The sequence below is a fragment of the Alligator mississippiensis genome, chromosome 3 (assembly GCF_030867095.1).
Source record: "Alligator mississippiensis isolate rAllMis1 chromosome 3, rAllMis1, whole genome shotgun sequence".
NCBI lineage: Eukaryota > Metazoa > Chordata > Crocodylia > Alligatoridae > Alligator > Alligator mississippiensis.
The window spans coordinates 37,231,122-37,248,196 of NC_081826.1; the positions used below are offsets into that span (position 1 = coordinate 37,231,122).

Here is a 17,075-nt window from a genome sequence, read left to right on the forward strand (position 1 = left end):
GATTTTCTTGGACATTAGAATCTTTTCGGAGGCCTAGACTTTTCTAGGGCACTTAATTTTGAGGCCATAAAATGAACTGTCATACAACACAGCACTAAAAAAAAATCCTCCTTGTTGAGCTTTACTACTTCTAAAAGTGCAGGTTAATTTTACATAGATGCTATTTTAAGAAACAGCATTGTCAAACTAAACTCTGGGGAAAAAACAGGTAGCTTACCTTCAAACAGTACTTGGTTCACACCTTCCTTGATGGCTTAAATGCAGTCTAATAAGACATTCCATAAAAATACAATGCTCGTTTCAGGTTGAGGTGGTGGAGGGGGTAGCTGGAGAAGAGGACCACCATGATGAACAAGAAGAACATGGAGAGGAGAATGCTGAAGCAGAAGGACAGCATGATGAACATGATGAAGATGGTATAATCATTTTAAGTTTTATTCAGCAATCCAGTAACAGGGATAGTCAGAGGTAGCAGTAATGTCCAGCTGTATAAAGAGTGATGCAACTGTTTTATTATCATTAACATCCTTTATTTCAATTACATAAATTAATAAAATGCCCTCGCCTATACTTCTGTTAAGGTAAACTGAACTTCTCTCAAAAATGTAATAGAAATAAAACAGGCCCTCGTGGTCCAGAGATGGGTAATAGCTACAGATGTGGGAACTTTGTGAGAGGTGAGAGTGTAAAACAGATCTGCAGTTTAGAAGAGACGGATGACAGGATATTATAAATGAATGGTATAAAGCAGATAACATAGGCTTTCCCCCTTATACTTTCCTATCAGACAGAACAAGAAAATATCTAAGGGAAACATGACACAATCTATAATTTATCCTTAGCACTTGCTGTTGGAAAGTATAATATTTCTCTCAGTTTTGCAAGTTTTGTGAAAGGAACAGACACGTGGAAAATGTGAGCATTTAATTTGCTTCAGGTAGAAAATTAGAAGGAATCTCAACTTTCATGCTTCAGGTCAGTGGTGCCCAAACTTTTGGCCCTTTGGGCCAGATGAGGAATATGGATTGGTCCATGGGTCCAATCTGGTATATAGGGCCAATGCAGTACCCAGCCCTGTGTGCTGGATTGGGCCCTGGCCCTGCTTGCAGGGCCATGTCATCTGGCCTGTGGGCTTGGCAGTTAGGTGATGGGGAAGTGGTGTCAGTATTGATTGCCACTGTTCTCTTGACACTAAATTTCTACACCAGTGGGGAGCTATGGAAGAACTTTTCATGGGTGAATGGTTCTGTAAATTCAGTGGGTGATCCTCCTCTGTGTCTGAATTGCTTTGCACCTGTCTCTGTTGGACAGTATTCTGGCCAGGTGGACTCAAGATCCATTCAAATGTGACGTGACAGGTTTATGAACATAGGGCTGTTCCAGTGTTTCCATTGAATCATCTTTATTTGTGGTTGTGATTTCTCTAGATTTTGGAGTAACCAAAACCACCACCGTCAAAACTGAAATTTGAATGGCAACATGGATTTTGTTGTCAGAATATAATTATCTAGGGCTATGGACAAATGTACCTATAATTCTTTCAAAAGGGGAGGGGAAGCTCGTGCGTGGGGGAGTGCATCAGTTCAGTAAGGACAAGTACAAAGTCCTGCACTTAGGACTGAATAATTCTGTGTACTGGTACAGGTTGGGGACCAACTGGCTAAGCAGCAGCTCTGTAGAAAAGGCCCTGGAGGTTACAGTGGACAGTAAGCTGTAGATGAGTCAACAGTGTGCCCTTGTTGCAAAGAAGGCTACCGGCATAGTAGGCTGCATTAGTAGGACTGTTGCCAGTAGATTGAGGGAAGTGATTATCTTGGCACTGGTGAGGTCACATCTGGAATACTGTGTCTAGTGTTGCCCACCCCCCCTTCCCCAACAATAGAAAAGATGTGGACAGAGTCCAGCAGAGGGCAGTGAAAATGGGTAGAGGGCTGGGGAACATAATTTATGAGGAGAGCCTGAGGGGCTTATTTAGTCTGGAGAAAAACAGAGGGAGGGATTTAATAATAGCCTGTTAAAGTCTGAGGGATGGTTACAAAGAGGATGGAGCTAGGCTATTTTCAATGGTGACCGATAACAAGGAGCAATGGTCTCAAGCTGCAACATGGGAAGTTTAGGTTAAATATTAGGAAAAACTTCCTTACTAGGAGGGAAGTAAAGCACTGGAGCAAGCTACCCAGAGAGGTTGTGGAATCTCCATCCTAGAAGGTTTTAAAGACCTGGCTAGACAAAACCTTGGCTGGATTGGTATAGTTGGGGATGGTCCTGCTTTGAAGAGGGGGTTGGACCAAATGACCTCCTGAGTTGCTTCCAACCATAGTTTCCCAAGATTCTGTGATTCTAACTTGTGTCTGCATACAAATTAGTGAAATCATTGTAACTAACTTTTTAAAACAGGGTTAAAGTTGCAGCAGTTTTGCTACGCTTATCTCTACAGAGGCATGCAGAAATAATAGTTGCATCACAACTGCTTGTATAGGTATCATTTGACATCAACATGATGTACTACTTCTGTTGTAGCAGTCGGCAACCCCTAGAGCATGTGTGCCAAATCATGGCACGCCTCAGCCAACCCAGGCTCTGGGCAGCTGCTGCTGGGCATGGAACCCAGGCTGCTTGCAGTAGGCACAGCTGAGAGGCTGCAAACAGCTGCACTGGGGTCTGGATCTCCATGTGGGCTTTGTGGCAGCTGCATGTGTGCCTTAAGGGCAGTGTAACCCTGGCCCCTCCCCTGCTGTTTTCCTAGAAGTGCACATGTGCCCACTGCCAGCAATGAAGCCAGGCAGACCTCAGTGCAGCTGTTTTCAGCCTCCCCCTTGCCTTGTGCGAGCAACCCTGGCTCCATGGTGGACAGCAGGGGCCTGCCTAGAGCCCAGGCCAGTTGTGGCGGGTGACTGGGAAGTTGCAAGCCACCTCAGGGAGGTCTGCGGAGCCCCACCCAGCTCATTGGTGATAGTGGCTGCACATTTGTCTCGGCCCCTTCCCTGCTGTGCACCCCAAGGCATGTGTGCAACTGCCACCAGCTACGGAGCCAGGCCAGGTCTCCGGACTCCAGTGCAGCTATTTACAGCCTGCCTGTTGTGAACAGCCTGTGCTCTGTGGCTGCCAATGGATGCGTGGGTACCTGGGGTGCATGGCAGGGAAGGGGCCTGGGCAGTGCAACCTTAGCCCCTCCCCCACCATCCGCCTATAGGCACCCATGCTTCCACTGCCAGCATTAAGGATCAGGTCCCTTGTGGCTCCCTTGTTGTCTGCCTGTGGCGTGCCAGGTCGATGAGCGGGTTGAGGTTGGGGTATGTTTAGCATTCTGGCTGAAAACGTTGCTGACCCCTAGTCTATAACCTGAAGGTTTTGCATGTTCCTGGTATATTCAGTGTGCCCATTTTATTACCCAAGACAATGTGGTCTTGTAAATGGACTATTTTAAGCCATGTACGGGGAGTAAAGGCTATGAGTTTAGCTTTAATTGTGGAATCTTTTGGTTTTGAGTGGAGTTCTTAACACTTGGTTAATGGTTTTTCTGCCAGGATTTATGGAAGCAAGATGATGGTAAGATGCTTAGTGATTACCCTCTCTTCTCTTCCCCTTCTCCCCCTCCCCTCCCCCCATATTAAAAAAAACAAAACCCAAAAACTGTTGTAACACTAAATGCCATGCAGTGTGCTTTCGTATGTACTTACATTTTTTAAGCATAAGTTGGTTTAATATTGATTTATTTGGGGGTTGTATTTTTTTTAGGCAGTGACATGGAGCTGGATCTGCTAGCAGCAGCTGAAACAGAAAGTGACAGTGAAAGTAACCACAGCAACCAGGACAATGCTAGTGGACGTAGAAGTGTTGTCACTGCAGCCACTGCTGGATCAGAAGCAGGTGAACCATTTCTTCCTAACTCATATTTTTATTCTTTTCTTAGTTGTTTTTAAACTAAGATACCAGGATTCGAGTGATAAAAGAGTATGTCTAAGTGAATAAATACAGGTTTAAACAAGGACAGGACAGACTACCCATCCCAGAATTTGACAGGTAATCTTTGAAGACCCACATGCTGTCCGTTCTTTGTCCTCTGTTGCTCTTGGAAGTCAACTTGAGAGAGATAAGCTATTTCCCACCACCCACTATTGCCAGTTTCTAATGAGGAGGAAGAAGAAAACTCAGACATGCAACAAACTAAATGATTTTTTCCTCCTCTTGCAAGACTGCCCCGCTCTTTTTCTTCCTTTATCTACAGAGGTAAGCCAGCATGCAGTCCTCCTTTTCGAGAGAGAGGCTCTTACACTAGTACAGTTTTCATATGATTTGATTGCTTAGGAATTGCTGCTTGGGTTAGTTTGAAAATATCTGGGAATGTTAATCTCAATTTACAATATTTCTTTTCGCTATGTAACCTGGACACTGCATTTACAAAACTTAGTGGATCATTTTAAGGATTTTTGCAAGTTTTTTTTATCTGCCTTTTATTTGGAGCATAAACCTTATACATTAGAGTTGAGGCCACGGGCAGTCACTTCTTAAAAGTCCTCTTCATAAAACTGTAGCATTGTAGGGGGCCATTTGTTAATTGTGTTATGTGAGCAGTTGTACAATATTCTTTAAGTGGTATTTTTAGGAGGAACATTTTAAATGCTTTATTCTGTTTCCTGCAGCCCAACTGTGACTTAATTGTTTATTGCTTAGTTACTGTAAAGACTTTTTTGTACATAGGTGCTAGCAGTGTTCCTGCATTTTTCTCTGAGGATGACTCTCAGTCAAATGACTCCAGTGATTCAGACAGCAGTAGTAGCCAAAGTGATGACATAGAACAGGAGACCTTCATGCTCGATGAGCCTCTAGAGAGAACCACAAATAGCTCCCATGCCAATGGTGCTGCCCAGGCTCCCCGTTCAATGCAGTGGGCTGTACGAAACACCCAGAATCAGAGAACCACTAGTACTGCTCCATCCAGCACATCCACCCAAGCAGGCAAGTCTGGTCAAAATGAATGTTATGAGCATTAGCTAAATTACATTTTGCTCCTTGTTTTCGCTGTTTCTTTTTTAGAATTAAATACAATATTTACCTTGTGATCTTTCCTCATTTTTGCTTAAGAGGAAGTCATAAAGTGATTTATTTGTACTAGTTAAGATCATGGAATAGAATATTCTTATTTGTGGTGGACATAGTCTTTCTGGACTTTAGGAAGGCCTTTGACAGTGTGTCTCACCCCATTCTCATTAAAAAATTAGTTGGCTGTGGCGTCAATGCCTACACAGTCAGATGGGTCACAAATTGGCTGGAGGGCCACGCCCAGGGAGTGGTGGTGGATGGGTCTTTTTTTGACCTGGAGGGATGTGGGCAGTGGGGTCCCCCTGGGCTCGGTTCTTGGGCCCGCAGTGTTCAACATCTTCATCAGCGACTTGGACAAGGGGGTGAAAAGCACCTTGTTCAAATTCACGGATGACACTAAGATGTGGGGAGAAGTGGGCATGCTGGAGGAGAGGGACAGGCTGCAACTAGATCTGGACAAGTTAGAGGGGTGGGCAGATGAGAACAGGATGGGATTCATTACTGACAAGTGCAAGGTACTGCACCTAGGGAGGAAGAACCAGCAGCATACCTACAGGCTGAGGAACTCCCTTCTAGTCAGCACAGAGGCAGAAAAGGATCTTGGTGTCATTGATTCCAAAATGAACATGGGCCGCCTATGTGGGGACGTGGTCAGGAAGGTTATAACCGTACCTTGTCATGCATCACGAGCAGGTCCAAGGAGGTGATCCTCCCCCTCTATGCGACACTGGTAAGGCTGCAATTGGAGTACTGCGTCCAGTTCTGGGTGCCGCACTTCAGGAGGGATGTGGACAACATGGAGAGGGTCCAGAGGAGGGCCACTCGCATAATCAGGCTATGGAACCTGAACCTGTTCAGCCTCCACAAGAGAAGGCTGAGAGGGGATCTGGTGGCAGTCTATAAACTGGCCAAGGGAGACCAGCAGGGAATGGGAGAGACCCTGTTCCCCCAAGCACTACTGGGAGTAACGAGGAATAATGACCACAAGTTGACCTGAGAGTAGATTCAGGCAAGACATCAGGAGACACTACTTCAGTCAGTGCGGCTAGGATCTGGAACCAACTTCCAAGCGAAGTGGTGCTCACTCCTACCCTGGGGGTCTTTTTAAAAGGAGGCTAGATAATCACCTAGCCGGGGTCGTTTGACCCCAGCATTCTTTCCTGCCCATGGCAGGGGGTCGGACTTGATGATCTGCTTAGGTCCCTTCCGACCCTACCAACTATGAAATTATAAGAAGATACTAGTGTTAAAATGTACTGTCTAGAGTAACTTTCCTGCTGTCGAACAAAACAATTGGCAAAGTTGGTAAAAATCAATAATTGTGTGTTCTCTTTTTCTCTTTCTTTAGCAAGTTCAGCAGGTTTGATTTATATTGATCCATCAAACTTACGTCGGAGTGGTACCATCAGTACAAGTGCTGCAGCAGCAGCTGCAGCTCTTGAAGCTAGCAATGCAAGCAGCTATTTAACTTCTGCAAGCAGTTTAGCAAGGGCATACAGCATTGTAATCCGACAAATCTCCGATTTGATGGGGCTGATCCCCAAATACAACCATCTTGTATACTCCCAGATTCCAGCTGCAGTGAAACTGACTTACCAGGATGCAGTGAACTTGCAGGTATGGTACAGATAGAACATTTTAGACATGAATGTTGGTTTTAATATGAAAATGGTCTGTATAAAAAAAAAAAAAAAATCTTGTATTTGCAGTCTACCTATTACTCCTTAAACTCGTTTGCAAGGAATTCTCCATATTTCATAGAAGTAGACTCTGCTAAAAACATTTTAGGTCAGATTTTCACTTAATGTATATTACTGTTAATGTTTTTACAGCTGCGTCTGTTTAGTATTGGGTGTATTAAATACTAATGAATTATGCCCTCAGCTTTCCTTTTAATATAAGGGAATTTTAACCCCTTTTAAAAAGGGAGAAATTTGTACAATAAAACTGTTGCAGACTCACCTTATCTTCGGCAGTACGACTATCCACGATGCATGTTCAGTACTCTAGTGCCTGAATTACCACTGTAACATCAGGCTTTTTTTAATGTATGCTTCTTGTGCCTTTCTAAAAAGGTTTGGAAGAGCAAGTGGCTGACAGTTAAGTCATGGCAAGAACAGGCAGTTCAGAAGTTACGATTAACATGAAGGAAGAATTGAGCAAATGTATGGGAAATACTCTTATGGCTTTCAGGGAAAGGGCTTCAGAAGTATAGGAATCAGGAATAGTAATTTTGAAATGAACAGAAATTAACAGTTTGAACTTGATACAAGATTAAGATTGAAGTCTGAAAACTTGAAGATGTGGGAGAAGTTGGATGGAGGGTTTCAGTCAAAGAGTAGCTCAGGAGCTTAAATATTATAGGTAAGAGGCCTTCAACCTCTGAGCTTAAGGTGAAAGAGGTTAAAACCCCCCCAAAAACTGATGGGTTAAAAGGCGAGTTCATGGCATAAACAGTTAGCTTAGTCCTGGGAATTGTTAAGGGGGAAGCAGTGGGAGGAAGGTTTGAATAGCAAGTTAAAAGTAGAAACAGCTTGGGGAGTAGAGGAGCAGGAATTGAATAGAGAAGGATAAGAACTTTTTAAAGCAAGACAGGATCAGTTGAAGACCAGTGTGTAGTGTATGGTCCTGGGGCTTTTTTCAGAAGTACTCCATGTGATTAGGACAAAGAAATTAAAAGACAGTTAGTGGGAACAGTGCAACTGCAAGGAATAGCAGGATAGTGGGTAAGAGGAGCTGAAGACAGTCCAAGGAGTCAAAAGTAGAAGGAGACTAGGGGAAAGATACTGGTATGAGGTATGTTAGATTTTCTCACATAGTTCCTGCCCCAAACTAAGACTTGCACCTTATTGGGGGAAGGCAAAATGAAGAGATTTTTTTTCCAGAATTTTACCTGCCACCACATGGACTCACGTAATTGAGTACTGGCTGTAGGGAGTAAGGCCAAAGTCGACTTGTAACCATTGCTCAATCTGTAGCTGCAGCTTCAGAACCAGTATTTTTACTGTCACAAAAGCCATGTAACTGATAGCATTTTTTTGGCTGCTCTGGACCTGGATGCCACTGTTGCTTTTCTATGCTGCTTGGTTGAAGTGCAGTCAAAGCCCTCTGCTGCCTGGCTGTGGCACAGATGAATCTCTCCACAGCTGAATCCCTCTGCTGCCTAAACTTCCTGCCACCCAGTACTGCCAAAGACCCCTCTGGTATGAGCCAGATAAAACTGTGGGCTGTAGGTTGATTGTTTGTGGAAGCTACAAGCTTCTTTAGAGTAGGCATGTAGATGGGAAGCAGCAAACAGTGGATTGTATCATTGTTGGGATGTTTGTAATCTACTCGATAAGACTCATTATGTAGACATGGATTCCTGATAGGTAGCAGTGACTTAAGTGTTTGTGATAAATCAGAATGAACAGAATCTTATACTTTCATTAATCTGCCTTTTGTCTTCAGTATTTGTTGTGGTGTCAGTAACTTAATAGATCTCATGCTTCCTCAGAATTATGTGGAAGAAAAGCTTATTCCCACCTGGAACTGGATGGTTAGCATCATGGACTCCACTGAAGCTCAGCTGCGTTATGGTTCTGCACTGGCATCAGCTGGAGACCCTGGACATCCAAACCATCCCCTCCATGCTTCCCAGAACTCAACCCGAAGGGAGAGGATGACAGCACGTGAGGAAGCTAGTTTAAGGACACTTGAGGGAAGAAGGTATGAAATCTGTTCATGTTTACTATACATTATTCATTTTTGGCACTGGAATCTTGATTTACTATGACATTGTGGGAACCTGGACATAGGAGACTTCACATTGACATCTTAGGAAATGCTTTTATCTAGTTCTTAACCGGACTGATCTTTGATGACCCTGAAATTCTTGTTTGGACAAGATAAATTATTCAGATTATCTGTAGTAATCTTAAATTGAAATGTTTTAAAATGGTATGTTTTAATCATTATATTTCACTGTTCAATGCTGTGATCATCACAGTATCTTGCATTACAGATTGAATGTTTTGCAATCATATTTTATATGTCTAACCATAGTATTTTTAAGGCATTTGGCACTGTGGTATCTAAGCACTGTTTATAGATCGATGTTTGTTTGTTTTCAATAGACGTGCTACCTTGCTCAGTGCCCGTCAAGGAATGATGTCAGCACGTGGAGACTTCTTAAACTATGCCCTTTCTTTAATGCGTTCTCACAACGATGAGCACTCGGATGTTCTTCCAGTTCTGGATGTCTGCTCCCTGAAGCATGTAGCATATGTTTTTCAGGCCCTTATTTATTGGATTAAAGCAATGAACCAACAGACAACATTGGACACTCCCCAGCTGGAACGGAAAAGGTATCAAAACTGAGTGTATAACCATTAAAAAAAAAAAAAAAAAAAAATCCTGTAAGAAAAACATGACCACTGGATTTTAGTTGGTCTTGCAGATTTCAATTATTTGTTCTGCTCCGGTAGAAATATTTAGCAACAATTATGCCAACCACTGCATCTTGTCCATAGCTGGGTGTGCTGTCTGCAGTAAGATGCATTTATAGTCTCTTAAGTAATATATAGCCTTGGGTATCCTTATAACATCCTCCATAAAGCTGTCCTGGAAGCTTATCAGCAAAGACATGTAATCAACTCCTCATATTTGAGTAAAACGATACTTTCCTTATCTGTACGATTTTTTTATTGTTCTGTATAATTGAGCACAATTAAAGCAGTTTGGCAAATCTGAACATTATGAATGGCTTGTAACAATAGATAGGACCTTGCAACATAATTTATACAGGATTTAGTGCTGTTTAGTGTTGGTACTTGTGGCTTCCTACACATAACATAAAGCATAGCAGAGCAGCATAGAATATAGAGATTTGCAAGAATATAATTTAGATCATTAATCTTAAACTCTGCCACCCAGATGCTTGTATAGCTTTTTTTTGTAAAACCTGTTCAGATTTATTTTCAAATAAAGTACTAATATTAATTAGAAATGGTGAGGTCAGGGTATTTAAAATGGTCACTACTGAAGCTATCATTTTAGATAAACTGAAATAGATGTTTTAGTGAAATGGAGGGTGTGAATAGTTTAGAAATGCCTTCAAATTTTGTAAAGTCATTTTCCAGTGCAACACACTGGGGGACAGGTAGGTGACCATGTATTGTAACTTCAGAGAATTTATGCATGTAGGTAAGTGAATTAGTTTTACTAATCCATACTATTGCTTTTACAGTGTTGGTATCAGTGTTTTTATTTTCCAAATGACTTTCTTTCAAGACAACTCACTGATTCCTTTTCTTAAAGGACTCGGGAGCTCTTGGAACTGGGTCTTGATAATGAAGATTCAGAACATGAAAATGATGACGACACCAATCAAAGTTAGTATACAACAACAGTAATACAGCAAGCCATGCTACTCTGTTTTTTTCCCCCTTTAAATAGGGCTTTGATTTTATTTTTTTTCTCCTGCATTTTGACACCTATATGCTATATAAATTGGGAGCAGGGGCATAACTTTGGAGTAAATGGACTGCTATTCAAACCGTCACTTGACTACATCTATATTTCTTCTACTTTCTTATCCTTCCCCCTCCATCTTCTTGCCATGTCCCCTTTTTAGTCGTGTCTCTTGGTCATGGGCACTAATTCTGTAAAGTTTTCTGAGATTTTTTTAAAAGATAAAAGCATTTATTCTATTTAGGTGCGACGCTTAATGATAAGGATGACGACTCCCTTCCAGCAGAGACTGGCCAAAACCATCCATTCTTCCGACGGTCAGACTCCATGACATTCCTTGGTTGTATCCCACCCAATCCATTTGAAGTCCCTCTGGCAGAAGCTATCCCTCTGGCAGATCAACCACATCTTCTACAGGTGACATCAGAGACTGTTTGTTTGCTGAAGGACATTTGTAGTTTGAGTTTGATTTTTTTTTTTAACTGAAGTATATTATTTACCCAGAACGTTTTTATTACATTTCAGCCAAATGCACGAAAAGAGGATCTTTTTGGTCGTCCAAGTCAGGGTCTGTATTCATCCTCTGCCAACAGTGGGAAATGCTTAATGGAAGTGACCGTAGACAGAAACTGCCTTGAGGTACGATTATAAGAAAGTTATTGTTCTTCAAGCGTGAAGCTTATTGAAGTTAATAAGTCAGTCTGAAAAATGTAGTACTTGCTGAAAATGCTTTTTCCCAGGAGAAGCATCAAAGACCAGGTTTTGAAAATGAACAGTGGATCTAAAAGAGCCTAAAAAAATAAAAGGTTGTTTAAAAACAGCAACATATTTTGAACATACATTTTTTTACTGCTGTAAAATATGGGTTTTTAATAGATGCTTTAATAATCAAATGTCTACTTGGAGATAGTATCCCCAAGGCTACAAGAGCAGCTGCAGATTAATTTGGATGCAGCAGTAAATTAGAATTACTTGGAGAGAGAGAGGGAGAGCAAAATATACCCATGTCCACTGTCCTATTTAGATCGGCTGAATCCATTTAGAAAAGTTTTTCAACTCTGATTTGCATAGTCTCTGCTTGTAGTCTATGGGCAAACCAAGCTTATTCATTTTTCTTAAAGCAAACCAAAAACACAACAGGAAAATTGTATCAGACAGGCTTCCTGAAGTTCTATACTGTGTACTTTTTGATAAATTTACTTCTGTCTGAAACACAACGGGGTTCACATTTGAATCACATCCCCTCAGACATGTCTAATATGGAAAGCATGGTCAGCTTTTAAAATGTAATTAAATGTGTCTACTTGTTTAGGTTCTTCCAACTAAAATGTCATATGCGGCCAATTTAAAAAATGTCATGAGCATGCAAAATCGGCAAAAGAAGGAAGGGGAAGAACAGAATGTGCCAACAGAAGAATCTGAAACGTCAAAACCAGGGCCTTCAGCTCATGATCTTGCAGCACAGTTGAAGAGCAGCTTGTTGGCAGAAATAGGCCTCACAGAAAGTGAGGGGCCACCTCTTACATCTTTCAGGTACTTGAAAAGTGTAAAAAGAAATTAGCCTATAATATACTGTTAAATTAGCATATGACTCTCTTGGCATTTCAAGTCTTTTAGTAAGAAACTTCTGGAAATAGAGAATGGAAGATATGCAGTTTCTGACTTATGACGGTTTCAAAGTTGGCTTGTTGTTTAATAGTACAGACAATTAAATTGAGTGGTATTGAAATGGGACTGGACCAGGGGTGGGCAAAATATGGCCCATGGGCCGCATCTGACTCGCAAGGCCATTTCCAGAAAATTTGAAAAATTAATATTTCTCTGGCCTTGGTTCCTGTCAAAAATGACAGGAACCAAAGGCAGTAGGACCCAGGGGAAGCCCAGCCGGCTCCAACAACAGCGGGGCCCACCTGGGCTTGCCCCCCAGCCAGAAGCCCCAGCTGGGGTTTCTGGGCTGGGAGCATGTGCCTGCCCTATGTGGGAAGCTCGGGTAAGTGGCGGGGGGGGGATACCCCAGGCAAGAAAGGAGCAGGGGAAGCGTGCCCTCCCCACCCACGCCCTGTGCCCCACGTTGCAGCTGCTCAGCTTTTCCCTGGGCTCCTTCCCTGCACAGAGAAAAGTGGCCCCTCACCTGCCCCATGGCTGGCGCCCCGCACTGCAGGCGCTCGCAGCCCGTGCGGGACTGTCTGGAGCAGGCACAGGCAACCCCAGGTAGGCTGCGAGTGGCTGCAGCGTCGGGCATGGGGTGGGGAGGAGCTGCTTTCTCTCTGCCCCCTCAACGCTGGGTGCTGGCCATGGTGTGGGTGAGGGGCCACTTTTCCCCATGCTCAGCACAGGCTTCTTCCCTGCTGGCAAGCAGGAGGTCAGGGCTGTGTGCTGCCCCCTGCCTGTACCGCGGGGCTGGGGGGCACTGGGTGTGAGTGGGCGGGGAGCCAGTGGGAGCACAGTGCCTGCACCGGTGTCCCAGGGCCAGTGCTGGTGGGGCCCAGAGCAGGGTGGAGGAGCGCGGGGTCCCAGCTGGCATGGGCTCTATGGAGCCAGGCCAGCTCCCTTCTCCCTGCTGGTGCCGCCCAGCCTGGCTCCACGGACCCCTGCCAGCCTACGCCCCACTTTGGGTCCCACCAGTGCTGGCCCTGGGACATTGGTCCCAAGATGGTGACCAGGGGGTGGGGCACCTGCCAAGAGGTGCAGCTACCCATGCAGCCCTTGACAGCCTGCCAAAACTGGGTAAGCGGCCCTCTGCTCAAAATAATTGCCCGCCCCTGGACTAGACTTCCACATCTTACACAGTTTGCATGTGGTAGAGCAGTGGTGGGCAATTATTTGGGCCCAAGAACCATATGGGGAGCTTTGAGCTGTTGTGGGCTGGGTCAGTCCACTTCTCCCCCACCAATGCAACAGCTCACTAAAACTCCCTAAGTTCTGGGGCACTGATTCTGTGGGCAAGTATATGCAGGGAGCAGATGCCTCTGCCCATGGAACCAGAACCCATTGCAGGGGTATGCAGGCAGCAGACTGGCTCTGTCCGGGTCCTGTGCTGTCACTACTCTGTGATCCTGGGGTCTCCAGGGAGTCTGGCTAAGACTCGCATGCTGCTAGGGTGGATAGGATGGGTCCACAGGCAGGCGGAGGGCGGCATATGCAGTCGTGTCCAGGATCTTGGGGTGGGGATAGTGCTGGCTGAAGCGCACAGCAGAGCTGTGATCCACTGCCCACATGACCCTGCGATGGGTACCAGTTCTGTGGGCAGGGGCATGCAGACAGTGGACTGTGGCTCTTCCCCGGGCCCTGGCCCTGTGCTGTCACTTTCCCAAGATTCTGTGGTCTTCCTGGCCCCAGATGCTGCTCCCTACCATTACAGGTCCTGGTCGGTTTCCATGGAGACCCTGGGATCATGAGGTGGTGACATGACAAGGCAGAACTGTGAACCACATCCCTGCCCGCAGAACTGGCACCTGTCTCAGAAATGTGCAGGCAGTGGATTGTGGCACTGCCCTTGCCCTGGCACTGTGCTGACACTACCCTGTGATCCCACCCCACTATTCCAGCCTCACTTGCCTGTCCTTATCCCAAACACTGCTCCCTGGTTGCCCATAGCCCCATCCTATCCACCTGGCTGCTTGCCCTGCCTGTACACGTCCTACCCCTGGCAGTGGGTATGGGCCAGGTGCCTGGGCAGCTGGGCTGTGTTGGGCAGGAGCTGGAAGTTGCTGCTCGTGGGAAGCAAGTCCAGCTGCTGCACTGCCCCAGCCCTGCTGAGTGCCCAGGGGTGGTGGGACTGGCTGCATGTGCTGTGGCCCAGGACGCCCCATGTGCCTGAGCTGGGTGGGACCAAGGGACCTGTCACGGGCCAGACAAAATCCCTCAGTGGGCCAGATCCAGCCTGTGGGCCATATTTTGCTCACCCTTGTGGTAGAGAGACTCCGTGACTTCTTGACTAGCCAGGCTTCAATAAGAAATTTAGTTTATTTTCTCAGTTGAGGTACCAAATTTATTTGATGGGCTTGGAGACTGAGCTGTTGTACATCTTTTTAGAAAATAATGAAGACTCTCATTTAAAAGGGGGATCAGAGGGCAATTTTATAGCCTGTGTTTTACAACAGGTCACACTTAGTGATCCTGCCATCCCTGCTGGCTTCATAAACTATTATAAAGATTGACATGCACAGGAAAAGTGGAGGAGCTGTCTTTCACAGCCTGTGTATTTTGCCACTTGGTTCTCAAAAATCATCATTTAGTATCTTTCATAACCAAAAAGATAACCAAAGGTGGGGTGGGCGGGGAGTCTTCAGAGCTGTTCCTGCTTGCTCCAGCTGGGCTGTGCAGAGGCTGAGCTCACCTAGGGCAGCCACAGTGGAAGCAGCTTCTTGCATTTGCTCCTGGGGAAACTGGGCAGTGTGGAGGAACCCATGCCTTCCCTGTTGCTGCTTCTGCTGCTGTTCCCAGTTAAGCCCAGCCCTACCATGCAGCCCTCCTGGAGCAGACAGGAACAGCCTGCCTCTGAAGCTTCTTCCCCTGCCCCAGGACAGTGGGAAAGCAGCAGCTACAGGAGGAGGAGGGAACAAAAGGAGAGGCGAGGAGGCATGCCTCTGAGCATAGAGGGGAAGGTGGGGATACTCATCTGCTTTGGGAACTTTAAAAAGTTCTTAGATGCTTCTGCTCCACAGTCTGCCTACATTGGTGAGTTGAGCGAGAGAGAAGCCTGGGAGTGGGGGTGCAGCACAGGTGGCTGTTCCCACACCCCTCTTGCCAAATCCTGGATCCACCTCTGTCCAGAGCCATGCCACCACAGCAGATCCAGCAGTTGTACTGACAAGCCATTGCCCTCCTTCCAGAGCTGGGTTGTTTTGGCTTGCAGCAAGCCCTGCAGTCAGATCTAGTCCACAGGGCAAAATAAGTTGGAACAACTTGTTCTACTGCTAGGCTTTGGTTGGTTGAAATTTGGGGTACAAGCAATCTTAAATCTCCAAGTTCTGAGTGATAGGAAGTCAGGAAATTAGTTTGAAACAAGTGGTTAAGAAATAGAAATATTAACGTAATCTAACTAAGGTTAAACAGAATGGTTTTGTTTTTTAAATTACTAAAAATGTTTGTTTTGTTTTGTTTTGCCAGGCCTCAGTGTAGTTTCATGGGAATGGTTATTTCTCATGATATGTTGCTAGGACGTTGGCGTCTTTCTCTAGAGCTGTTTGGCAGGGTGTTCATGGAAGACGTTGGAGCTGAGCCTGGTTCGGTATGTATCTTCTGGGTTAAGAACAACTCATCGTGCAATTCAGTTCTAAAGCTAATAATCCATGGCTTGATTTTTGTTTGTTTGTTTTAAAGATTTTGACTGAATTAGGTGGCTTTGAAGTCAAGGAATCAAAATTCCGCAGAGAAATGGAGAAACTTAGAAATCAGCAATCTAGGGATTTAACATTGGAGGTAAATTTTGTGACATATTTTATAAAAATGTGGTGTTGTTCAGTAAAAAGCTTAACATACAAATACTAATGATTAGTAGCTCAGTAATTCCATACAGAAAGTTGCCTTTCAAACTCCGTAAGCAAGCACTTGTTACATTTTGCATGCTGTTGCAAATTACTGTGTACCTTGGTAAGAGGAATTCACAAATTAGTATTTCAGGAAACTCTTAATTTGTGTTAAACATAATCTTGAATGAAATTAAAGCTGAAATGTAACCTCTGTGCCAGTACCAAGAAGTTAACAAATAATCAAACCTCTGTATTCACCAGGTTGATCGAGACAGGGATCTTTTAATTCAGCAGACAATGAGACAACTCAACAATCATTTTGGTCGTAGATGTGCTACAACTCCCATGGCTGTGCACAGAGTAAAAGTTACATTTAAGGATGAGCCAGGAGAAGGCAGTGGGGTGGCACGAAGTTTTTATACTGCCATTGCACAAGCTTTCCTGTCTAATGAAAAACTGCCAAATCTAGACTGTATCCAGAATGCCAACAAGGGTACCCATACGAGTAAGTACCATAGACAAAGTACTCTAACATTCAAGTAACCTTTAGACATATTTGCACGTTGGAATAGTGCAACAATAACTCTCCAGCTGTTCCTTTTCTTCTCAGGCTGGCACAGGAAATAAAAGTACTAATTGAAAATGCATTGATATGTAGTTGTCAAGTTCCTAACATGTTGTGATTTTAGCTTTTTTCCCTTTGCTGCCCTGTAAGTATGCCTTAACCGTATCATCTCAACTGAAACTACGTGAAAGGGTACTGATATTAAATATATTTAAGTAGGCACTAATTCACTTAAATCTAGATTAAAACCACCAACTTGCTGTACCTAGCTGTTGGCTAGTATATATTCTTTACTGGCTTTGAACATTACCAGTATCATTTAGATATGAGTAAAAGTCAATATTTGACAGACTTTGTATTCTATGGCCAGCTTTTCTATTCCCTCTTTTTTTTTATCCAAGAGGTCACAGTGAAGAAATGTGCTGTCAGCGTTTTTTTTGGAAACTTAATTTTTACAGAAACTAAATTTTAAGTTTTGATTGGTAGAGCTGAATGTTTAGTTCTTGAAATTGCTAGGATATTCTAAATGTGAAGACTTACCA

The 17,075-nt window shown here is 44.2% G+C and overlaps 1 protein-coding gene across 1 annotated transcript in view; it reads left to right on the forward strand.

Annotated features, from left to right (window-relative positions):
* UBR5 (ubiquitin protein ligase E3 component n-recognin 5) overlaps positions 1-17,075 on the forward strand; it is a 149,398-nt gene that overhangs the window by 111,686 nt on the left and 20,637 nt on the right. Inside the window, exons 36-48 of the mRNA XM_059723832.1 lie at positions 305-416; positions 3,739-3,870; positions 4,702-4,959; positions 6,392-6,660; positions 8,540-8,751; positions 9,159-9,389; positions 10,342-10,415; positions 10,739-10,911; positions 11,020-11,133; positions 11,807-12,027; positions 15,607-15,727; positions 15,820-15,918; positions 16,230-16,473. Coding sequence (XP_059579815.1) covers positions 305-416; positions 3,739-3,870; positions 4,702-4,959; positions 6,392-6,660; positions 8,540-8,751; positions 9,159-9,389; positions 10,342-10,415; positions 10,739-10,911; positions 11,020-11,133; positions 11,807-12,027; positions 15,607-15,727; positions 15,820-15,918; positions 16,230-16,473 — 2,260 coding nt within the window. The remainder of the gene's footprint in view (positions 1-304; positions 417-3,738; positions 3,871-4,701; positions 4,960-6,391; positions 6,661-8,539; positions 8,752-9,158; positions 9,390-10,341; positions 10,416-10,738; positions 10,912-11,019; positions 11,134-11,806; positions 12,028-15,606; positions 15,728-15,819; positions 15,919-16,229; positions 16,474-17,075) is intronic.